We start from the raw sequence: 10,365 nt of genomic DNA, 5'->3' as shown, positions 1-10,365 counted from the left end.
ACGAGGGCCGCGCGGCCGCGCGCCGCGGCTCCTGGGCCGACGCGCACCTCGCGGTCACGGCCGCGCAGTGCGTCGCCGCGGGGCCGCCGGGCCCGCGCGGGCGTCGGCCGCCGCCCGCGCTCGAGGCGCTGGCCGTCGCGGCCGCGGCGCCGGGGCGCGCGGCGGCGACGCTGAGCCTGCGGCTCCGGCCGGGCCGCTGGCGCCTGCTCGTGGGCTGCCCCGCGCGGGACGAGCTCCTCGCGAGCCTCGAGGTCGCCGTCGCGGCCGCGCGGCCCCTCGAGGACCGCGTCCTCGCGTTCCCCGCGCCCGCGCGGCCGGGGAAAACGGCCATCTCCGCGGCCGTCCGCTCCCTCGACGGCCACGGCGACGACGCCGCGCGGGAGGCGTGGCTCGTCGTCGCCGCGAGCTAACCTTAGGCCCCGTCCCGCGCGCCGCTCGGCCGCAGGGCGACGCGCCCGCGGTCGCGGTCGACGCGCTCGACGACGACGTCGACGGCCGCGCCGACGACGAGCCGCGTGCTCGCGTCGCCGAACTTGGACGCGTGGACGAGGCCGTCCGTGCCGACGCCGACGTCGACGAAGGCGCCGAAGGGCGACACGTTCTTCACGAGCGCGCTCCGGAAGCGGTCGCCCGCGCGGAGGTCGCCGAGCGCGAGCGGGTCGCCGGTGCGGAGCGGCGGCGGCGGCGACAGCGCGGCCCGCGCGTCGCCCGCGAGGCAGCCGTCGCAGAGGAGCGCCGCGAGGTCCGCGTCGCCCTCCGCCGCCGCGGCCCGGATGCGCGCCGCCGTCGGCGCGTCGAAGCCGCCGCCGCGCGCCGCGACGGCCGCGAGCGCCGGCGGCGGCACGCGCGCGGCCGCCAGCAAGGCCCGCGCGGCGCCGTAGGCCTCGGGGTGCACGCGCGTCGCGTCGAGGGGCTCGGCCGCGTTGGCCACGCGGAGGAAGCCCGCGACGTTGCGGAACGTCTTGGGCCCGAGGCCCGGCACGTCGTTGAGGTCCGCGCGCGCCGCGAAGGGTCGCGCGGCGACGATTTTTGTCGCGAGCTTCTCCGAGAGCCCCGCGACGCGCGCCAGCAGCGCCGCGGACGCCGCGGCGGCGTCGACGCCCGCGGCGGCGACGGCGTCCTCGACGGCCGCGTCGAGCGCGGACCGGAGCGCCCTCGCGTCCGCGTCCTTCTGGTACATGCCGACGCCCAACGTCGTCGGGTCGAGCTTGACGTACTCGGAGAGCGGGTCCAGCAGCCGCCGCGCGAGGCTCGCGGCGCCGCGCCGCTCCAGGGGCACGCCGGGCAGCTCCTCGGCCGCCAGGTCCGTCGCCGAGTACGTCGACGCGCCGCACTCGCGGACGACGGCGTAGGGTAGTTTCAATCGCGCGACGAGGCGCTGGCAGCCGCGGCTGTTCGCGCCGTCGCCGACGGCGACGGCGACGATGTGGTTGTAGGGGCGCAGGGCGGTTTCGAGCGCGTCGGCGCAGGCTTTCCAGCGCGGGTCCGACGCGCCGTCGCGGTCCGACGGCGGTTTTGCCACCGACGCACGCGCCGTCGCGGACGCGGACGACGGCGCCCTTGTGGCCGTGGGCGAAGCCGGGGTCTAGCGCCACGACGACGGCCTCCGCGTCGCCGCGGGACGGCAGGGGCGCGCCGAGGAGCAGGTGCTTCACGTTCGACGCGAAGCACGCGACGGCCTCGACCTTGGCCGCGTCCACGCGCCTCCGCAGCGCCTCCCGCTTCCCCCGGGGCTTCAACAACCGCTTCCAGGCGTCGTCGCAGGCGTCGCGCAGGAGCCGGCGGCTCTGGGGGCCGAGGTCCCGCGCCGCGACGGCTCGGAACGCCGCGGCGGCGTCGTCGCGGTCGGGCGACAGCGACACCTTGAGCGCCTTGGCCTCGGCCGCGCGCCGCAGCGCGAGCCAGGCGTGGTGGCTCACGTGGCGCGTCGGCCGGTCCAGGCCCTCGTAGTCGCGGAAGGCGCGGTCCCGCTCGGGCCCCGGCGCCGCACTGGTCCGTCCCCGATCGAACGCGCGCGCGACGGCGTCGCGGGCGCGCGGGTCCTTGGCGACGAGCTCCGCGAGGACGATTTGCGCGTGGGCCCGGTCGCTCCGCCGCAGGCGCGCCACGGCGTCCTCGCCGCGGGGCCCGCCGGCGAGCGCGGCCTCGGCGGCGGCGTCGGCCCCGGCGAACGCGGCGCGCGCTTTGGTCGCGAGCGTGCACCGCTGGCCCTTGAACGGCGCGTAGATTTGCTCGAGCTCCTCGAGGCTCGCCGCGCGCTGCGCCGCGACGCGCGCCGCGGCGTGGGCCAAACCGATGGCGCCGACGACGAACGCGCGCCGCTTCTCGAGCGCGGCCGCTCCGGCGACGGCGGCCTCGACGGCGCGCAGCGCCGCGGGCGGCAGATGGCCCGTCTCCGCGGCGCGGTACCGCGCGACGAAGGGCACGGTGCACTGCTCGTCGACGAGCAGGCGCTTCGCCGCGCGGACGCAGCGCTCGGCGACGCCGTGGCGCTGCGCCTGGGCCCGGAGCACGACGTCGAGCCGGTCCGGGCCGCGGTCGTCGCGCTTCGCCTGCTTCCGCGGGCGCGGCGCGGCGCCGTCCGCCTGTTTGCGCTTCTTCTGCGGCGGCGGCGCGTCGTCGTCGCGCGTCAGGTCGATGACGCCCATGTCGCGCCGCGGCAGGCGCTCCATCATCTCCATCGCCTCGATCTGCCACAGCGTCTCGAGCACGTGCGAGCGCCGGCGCCGCCCAGCCGCCGGACGAGCCCGCGCGCACCTGTACGCCTCGCGCGCGGCCTCGCGCGCGCGCCGCACACTCCTCGCACCGGCGCGCGCGGCGTCGCATGCGGCGGCGCGCCGTCGTCGCAGTCATGAGCGGCCTCGCGAGCTCGGCCTTCGAGTTCGGCGGCCTGCGCGTCGCGCCGCAGCGGTCGAGCGACCTGAGCGTGACGCTGGGCTCGCTGAACCCCCTGCTGCCCGGCCACGTCGTCGTCGCGCCGCGAAGGCCCGTCGCGCGCTACGGCGATTTGACGGCCGCCGAGGCGGACGACGTCGCCGCGGCCGTGCGCGCGGCGCAGCGCGCGGCGCCGGCCGCCGACGCCTTCAACGTCGCGATCAAGGACGGCGCCGCCGCGGGCCAGGCCGTGGCGCACTGCCACGTGCACCTCGTGCCGCGGACGCGGGGCGACCTGCCGGAGAACGACTTGGTCTACGGCATGATCGACGGCTGGACGCCCGGCGGCGAAGCGTCGCCCGCCGTGACCCTCGACGTGCCGCCGGACGAGGCCCGCGCGCCGCGCACGGCCGACGACATGGCCGCGGAGGCCGACGCGTACGCGGCGACGGCGCTGGCGATGGCCCGGGAGCCCGTCGGCGCGAACGGCGTCGCCGTCGCGAGCGGGCCGCGGCCGGCGGGCGCCGTGCGCTTCGGGAGGTTCGACCTGGACCCGCGCCAGGTCTTCTACGTGTCCGCGTCGGGGCTGACGCGCGCCATCGTGAACCTGAAGCCGCTCGTGCCGGGCCACGTGCTCGTGGTTCCGGCGAAGAACGTGCCGTGAGTTTTGAGTCTCCCTTTTTTTATGTCGATGGGACCCTTTCGTCGTTTAGGTCGCTCGCGGACCTCGACGACATTGAGCACGCGGACCTCTGGCGCACCGCGCGCGAGGTCCACGCGCTCGTGCTCCGGCACTACGGCGCGGCCGGCGCGAACGTCGCCGGGGATCCCAGGACGGCGCCTGCGCCGGCCAGTCCGTGCCCCACGTCCACGTCCACGTCTTGCCCCGGGGGGCGAGTAAGGGGTGTTGACGGCGTTTTGGGATGTGTGGGAGCCGATGTTGACCTTCAACTCTCGCTTCGCGTTTTTCCGAGCATTTGCCGGCGTCAAAAAAACTTTGAGCTCTAGAGATCACACGCGCCGCCAACCCGGGACGCACCGCAAGCTCAACTCGAGCAATCAGCAACTCGTGCACGACGGCGTCCGCCATTATTGCCCACGCCCGCCTCGCGCCTCGCGCATCGCCTCGCGCCGCGAAAGCTGCAAAATTTCGCCGAAGCGCCCTCGTTCTCGGAGAGCAAAATCACTCGCTCGACGAAGCCGTGCCAATCCTCCGGCCGCCTGCATCGCTCCGCACTCCGAGAGGGAGGCTGTCGTGGCGCGGGGCGACGCGCCTGTGCATCGACGACGCGTCCGCGCGCGCGACCCGTTCGACGAGCGCCGTCGAGCGCCGTCGAGGAGACGTCTCACCCGTCGACCCGCGCAGGCAATCGCAAGCATGAATCCCCGCGCCGTCATCGTCGCTCTCGCTCTCGCCGTGTCGTCCGCGTCCGGCTTCGTCTCCTCGGAGGCGGACTCGGCCGTCGAGCACGTCGCGTCGGTCCCCGCCGCCGAGGCCTTCGAGGGCCGCGAGCTCGTCGAGGGTTGCCCCGAGGGCAAGGCCGGCAAGAAGTGCCGCAAGGAGGAGGCCAAGAAGCGCAAGGATGCATGCAAGCGCAACTGCCCCGAGGGCAAGGCCGGCAAGGAGTGCAAGAAGAACTGCGGCGAGCTCGACGTCGGCGTCATGCCGCCGCCCCCGAGCTGCGAGGAGGCCGGCAGCATCATCGCGGACCTCTCCAAGACGCTCTGCGGCCGCTTCGGCGGCGACGCCGGCGAGGTCGAGGAGCTCCGCGAGAAGGTCAAGGCCCTCGAGGAGCACCTCGAGGACGTCGAGCACGACCTCGAGATGGCCGAGCGCCGCATCCGCAACCTCGACGACCACCTCGGCTACTGCAAGGAGGACCTCGAGTACGCCTGGGAGCAGTGGGCGGAGTGCTGGGACGAGCACGACGACGACTGGCACGGCGAGTACTACTACTACGGGGATTACCACGACGACGACTGGCACGACGACGACTGGCACGGCGACGACGACGACGACTGGTTCTCGTACAGCTACGAATACCACTTCAAGGAGGACACGCGCGTGTCGAAGCCCGAGCAGCACCACGGCCCGGGCCACGCCGGCGGCGGCCCGCCGCACCTGGGCGGCGGCGCGGGCGCCTTTGGCGGCAAGGGCAAGGGCGGCGGCAAGGGCAAGGGCAAGGGCAAGGGCAAGGGCGTCCGCCGTGCCCTTGACGCCGGCAAGGGCAAGGGCAAGGGCGTCCGCGGCGGCAAGGGCGTCCGCGGCGCCAAGGGCCCGAAGGCCGCCGGCGAGGACGCGCTCCAGATTTCAAGCTGCCCCGCCGGACCCAAGCACGTCCCGCCGTCGGGAACCAAGCACGTCCCACCGCATCACGCCGGGCCCCACCAAGCGCCGGGCCATCCCCCCCCCCGCCTGCATAAGCTCAAAAAGAGAAAGGCTTCACTCAATAAAGCTCCGAAAAAGAAAATTACGCGCTGCTCTCCTCGAACTCGACCATGCGCGCGTCGCGGTCCGCGGCCTCGAGGGACGCGACGACGTCGTCGAGGAGGTCGCCGCGGAGCACGCGGTCCACGGAGTTGGCCGTGAAGCCGGAGCGGTGGTCCGTGACGCGGTCGTGGGGCGCGTTGTAGGTGCGGATGCGCTCCGCGCGGTCGCCGCTGCCCGCGAGCTTCGCGCGGGACGCGGACCGCGCCGCCGCGGCCGCGGCGGCTTGCGCGCCGACCACGCGGCTCGCGAGCACCTTGAGCGCCTTGGCCTTGTTGCGGTGCTGGGACCGCTCGTCCTGGATGGACACGACCGTGCCCGTGGGGAGGTGCGTCACGCGGACCGCGGAATTCGTCGTGTTCACCTGCGTGGAAATCGACCGCTGGTTTGGGACGTCCCGACCAAACTTTCTAGCTCGGTCAAATCGAAGTCGATTCGGTTTGGACGGATCCATTGTTCTCATCGAGTTCTCGAAGCACGGCGGATGTGCTCGTGTCGAAACATTTTGATACGCTCGCATTGAAGTCGGGTTGAAGATTTCCATACGGGTAGTCGCGTGCTGCCCGCCCGCGCCGGACGCGCGGAACGTGTCTATCCGGAGCTCCGCCGGGTCGAAGTCGACGGTGGCCCCCCGGTCCTCGGCGCCCGCCGGGAAGACGACGACGGACGCCGTCGACGTGTGGATGCGCACGTCGTTCCGGGGCACGCGTTGGACCCGGTGGACGCCCGACTCGAAGCGGAGCGCGCCGTAGGCGCCCGGCCCTTTGACCTCGGCGTAGGCGTGGCTCACGCCGCCGCAGTCGCTCTTCGTCACGCTCAATAAGTCCCAGCCGTGGCGGCGGCGCCCGGCGAAGCGCTCGTACATGGCCAAGAGGTCGCCCGCGAACAAACTCGCCTCGTCGCCGCCGGCCGCGGCCTTGACCTCGACGAGGCACGCCGGCGCGTCGTCGACGGCGTCCCGCGGCAGCAGTTTTGCTGTGAGGTCGTGTGCGAGTGTCGCTACTTTTGGTGTCAGTAATTCGCGTTCGCGCCGCGCCTCGTCCCGCAGCTCCGCGTCGCCGACGGCGTCGCCGCCGCGCAGCGGTCCTCGAGCTCGGCCAGCGAGTCCAGCTCCGCGACGCACCCCTCCCAGGCCTCCTGGCAGGCGAGAATCTCGCCGAGCTCGCTCAGCTCCCGCGCCGCCGCCGGCGCCAGCACCTCGGCGCTCGCCACCGCGCAGAGCTCGTCGTAGCGGCCGCGCTTCGCCGCGAGCGCCCGCAGCGCCGCCGCGCTGACGCGCCGGCGAGCCCTGCGACCGACTATCGGGTTCGCGAGGCGCCGGAGCGCGCGCATGCCGCGCATGGCTCGCTGTGGACGGCGACGACAGCGGTGGTGGTTGCGGCAGCTCGACCAAGCCAAGAGACTCTCGACGTTGGCACGATGGTCGCGACGCGTGCCGCTCGTCGCAGCTCCATGAGCGCTCAACGAAAGGTGCAGATCGTCGAGCCGCCGTCGACGCCGTCGACGATGCGGCCTGCAGCATCTCGGGAGGCGACGTCTTCGAGCCGCACAGAAGCTACGAACAACGACGACGATGATGCTGTTCTGGCGGCGGCGGCGCGGCGGACGCTGGCCATCGACGTGAGCGACGCCGTAGCCGTCGTCGCGCAGACGACGCCCGTCGCGCAGCGGCGCGAGGCGCGGATCTCCTTCGCGCCGGACGTCGAGATGACGCCCGCGGCGACGCCGCGCGGCGACGCGACGCCGGTCCGGAGCGCGCTGCGCGCCGACGGCACGCCGGTCCGGAGCGCGCTGCGCGCCGGCGCGACGCCCGTGTCCGACCGGCGCGTGTCCTTCGGGCCCGGCGTCGAGTCGCCCAAGGCGTCGCGCGAGCGCAACCACAAGCAGGCGCGCATCAGCCCCGCCGTCAAGGCGAAGCTCGAGCACGGCCCGCTCCAGCAGAACCACTGGCTCAATCAGTCGCCTCGAGAAAAGAACGCGCGGCCGAGCCGCCGCGCCGCGAGCCGCGCGAAGGACGCGTAGGAGGCGTGCGCGTCCGGACCCTGTATCGTAACTGTAGAGGTGTTTTCGTGGTTACTCGAGAGTGGCCTCTTTTCGTCACTGTAGAGGTGTTCGTGCTTGTAGTTGCTGTGCTTTCGTGGATTACTGGCGAGTAGCTTCTTTTTGCGCGGGGAGTGGTTACTGGAGAGTTGCAGCGACGACCCGGGCGCGCCGCGGGGACCGGGGAATACCGCGTGGCGGTCTTGGACGCTTCGGGCCCGGCGGCTCTTCGGCCTTCCGGAAAGGCGCCTAGTTGGCGGCGGCCTTCATGGCCGCGCCGCGCTCGGCGACGGGCACGTTGCTCAAGAGCGACTTGCGGGAGGACTTGCGCGAGCCCGTGGCCTTGGACGCCTTGGGCGCGGCCTTCTTCGCCGCGGGCTTCTTGGCGACGGTCTTCTTCTTGGCCGGCGCGGCCTTCTTGGCCTACGGGTACAAGAGTTGGCGCGGAGTCTGGAAAAACTTCCCGAGGCGACAGCGGGCGCTCACCTTCGCCGCGGGCTTGGCGGCGGCGGGCTTCGCGGCGGGCTTAGCGGCGGGCTTCGCGGCGGGCTTCGCGGCGGGCTTCGCGGCGGCGGGCTTGGGCGCGGCCTACGATAAACGAGTCGGAGCGCTCCGACAGTCTCTCGACGACGGCGGTCGCTCACCTTCTTCTTGGGCGCCGCCTTCTTCTTCGGTGCCGCCTTCTTCTTCGGCGCAGCCTTGGGCTTGGGCGCGGCCTTGGGCTTAGGCGCGGCCTATGGAGAAGAGAGTCGGAACACGTACGGACAAAGCTTCTCGACGATGGCGGGAGCGCACCTTCTTCGCGGCCGGCTTCTTCGCGACAGTCTTCTTCTTCGGCGCGGCCTTCTTCGCGGCAGGCTTTTTGGAAGCGGGCTTCTTGGCGGCCATGATTAACCTGCGTGCGCGTCCGGGTCGTACTTCACTCTCGTTATCGGGTCGCGCGCGAGGCGACCCGCGAGCGCGCCCTCGATTTCCGGGGGCGGCGTCGAGGCCGTCTTTCCGGTACCGACGTCGGCCGCCGGGCGCCCCGCCTCATTTTTGACGCCCCGCGACGGCGGCAAATCTCGTCACAGTCCCGCTTCGGACGGTTTCTCCGCCGAAGCCTCACGAGCGCTTTTTCCGAGGGGTTCAGCGCCCGCAGGGGTTAGGGCGGTATCAGGCGGGGCGGGCGGGAGTGCGTGAGCGAAGTAAGTCGATGACACTGGCTCGCACGGTGAGCGAGGCGGGAGTTTTAAGAGCGACGAGGTGGTCCTTCTGGGGCGAGACGCTGAGTCGCCAGGATCTTCAAGCAAGCTCAAAGAGCCGGCATCAAAATCTCCCGAGACGCCTAGAAAGCGGGCTGCGTGCGTTCGAGAAGCGACGCTCCGGCGCGGCCGCAACCGGGGGCGCACACGCTGGCGACTTCCCTAGGAGCTACGGCGCGCGAATTCGCGAGCCGCGAACACCGTGACGGACGCCGCTCGCGCCGCCGCGGTTCGCCGAGATCAGTCGCGCGCCGAAACCCAGGAAGCACCACGAAGTACCCACAGACCCACGTCCCGCAAGAGAGGTCCTCGCGATCCAGCCAGGCACCGGTCGCCCGGAGCGCGACTGCGCGACAGGGCGACGCCATCGACCCCGGCCATCGCCTCGGAGAGCAAACGAGGTGACGAGCTCTCCAGCCGCCAGCGGTGACGGCACAGCGGCCGCGCCATGGCGCGGCTCGTCGCGGCCTACGCGGAGCTGAGCACGCGGCGGCCCTACAGCGTCGCCTTCGCGAGCTGCACCTTCAAGGGCATGCTCGCCGACGCCTTCAGCCAGCGCGTCGTCGAGGGCCGGAGCGAGCAGGACTGGAAGCGCACGGGCGTCTTCGCGTTCTACGGCGGCTGGTACTGCGGCTGGTTCCAGCACGCGCTCTACAACGTGGGCTACGCGTCGCTCTTCGGGTTGGAGACGACGGTCTACAACGCCGCGCGGAAGGTCGCGTTCGATAGCGCGTTCCACATCCCGCTCGCGTGCTTCTGCGTGGCAATCAAATCTTCAAGTTGACTTCAATTTTCGCGTAATCGAACGGTTTGGACCAGACTCTTCGGCTGTGTTTCGAGAACTCGACGAGAGCAATCGATCCGTCCAAAAATCAGCCGAATCGACTTCGATTTGACCGAGCTAGAGAAGTTTTTGCTGGACAGGGCGTTCCACTGGTTGATTTCCACACAGGTGTGCTTCCCCGTGTACTACGCCTACAAGCACGTGCTCTACGACGGCGACGGCTGGCGCGCGGGGCTCGAGCGCTACAAGGGCGAGGCCGCGGACATGTGCCGGCGCTACTACACGGTCTGGGTCCCCGCGAACATGCTCGTTTTTACGGTCGTGCCCGTGCCGCTGCGCATCGGCTTCATCGCGACGACGTCCTTCGGCTGGCTCACGGCGGCGTCCTTCTTCACGCACCAGCACTAAAGTTTTTAGTTGTGCCGCGGCGCGTCGTCGGGTGCAGGGCAACTTCACCCCGACGTATCTGTGACAACGCATACGATGGGGCCGCCCCCAACCACAACACACACACCACTCCCGCCCAGAACCACGAGATAAAACCCGGAAAAAAAACATGGGCGGCGCCGCGAGCAGTGGGAAGCAGGCCGCCGCGCCGGCGCCGGCGGCGGGCCGCTCCGGCTCCATCGTCGGCCCGAACCCGCAGCTCGACGCGGAGACGCAGGAGATGATCCGCGAGACCCAGCGGCGGGGCAGCGGCCAGCAGCGCAAGGCCAGCTGGGGCCTCTTCACCGGCGGCGAGCGCCGCAAGTCCAAGGAGGTCGTGCTCTCCCAGGAGGCCGAGCTCCAGACCGAGTCGTACGCCGAGGCGATGCGATTGATAAAACAGCAGCAGGAGGAGCTCGCGCGGCTCCGCAACGAGAACCGCAAGGTGCAGGCCGAGCTCGCCGCGGCCAAGGAGCTGCTGGGCGACCGGGACCTCGCGCACATGGACG

General features: G+C 71.8%; 3 protein-coding genes across 3 annotated transcripts in view; 1 reads left to right on the top strand and 2 right to left on the bottom strand.

The window, feature by feature from the left end:
• AURANDRAFT_68404 (hypothetical protein) overlaps positions 1-2,681 on the bottom strand; it is a gene marked incomplete at both ends in the record, with an annotated part of 35,982 nt that extends 33,301 nt beyond the window's left edge. Inside the window, 2 exons of the mRNA XM_009044083.1 lie at positions 452-1,470; positions 1,523-2,681. Coding sequence (XP_009042331.1) covers positions 452-1,470; positions 1,523-2,681 — 2,178 coding nt within the window. The remainder of the gene's footprint in view (positions 1-451; positions 1,471-1,522) is intronic.
• Positions 2,682-2,920: 239 nt separating this feature from the next.
• On the top strand, positions 2,921-3,322 carry AURANDRAFT_7876 (hypothetical protein; the record flags this gene model as incomplete). Its single annotated transcript, XM_009044084.1, has 1 exon — positions 2,921-3,322. A coding segment is annotated over one exon (402 nt), but the record flags the coding sequence as incomplete, so codon positions are not given.
• A 2,050-nt stretch (positions 3,323-5,372) lies between these two features.
• AURANDRAFT_12526 (hypothetical protein) lies at positions 5,373-6,425 on the bottom strand (the record flags this gene model as incomplete). The annotated part of the gene is made up of 2 exons (XM_009044082.1): positions 5,373-5,726; positions 5,865-6,425. Coding segments are annotated over 2 exons (915 nt in total), but the record flags the coding sequence as incomplete, so codon positions are not given.
• Positions 6,426-10,365: the final 3,940 nt, after the last annotated feature.

This window comes from Aureococcus anophagefferens, assembly GCF_000186865.1.
Source record: "Aureococcus anophagefferens unplaced genomic scaffold AURANscaffold_125, whole genome shotgun sequence".
Taxonomy (NCBI): Eukaryota; class Pelagophyceae; order Pelagomonadales; family Pelagomonadaceae; genus Aureococcus; species Aureococcus anophagefferens.
The sequence above is the reverse complement of the archived record's forward strand: the minus strand, read 5'-3'. Positions and strand labels throughout refer to the sequence as shown.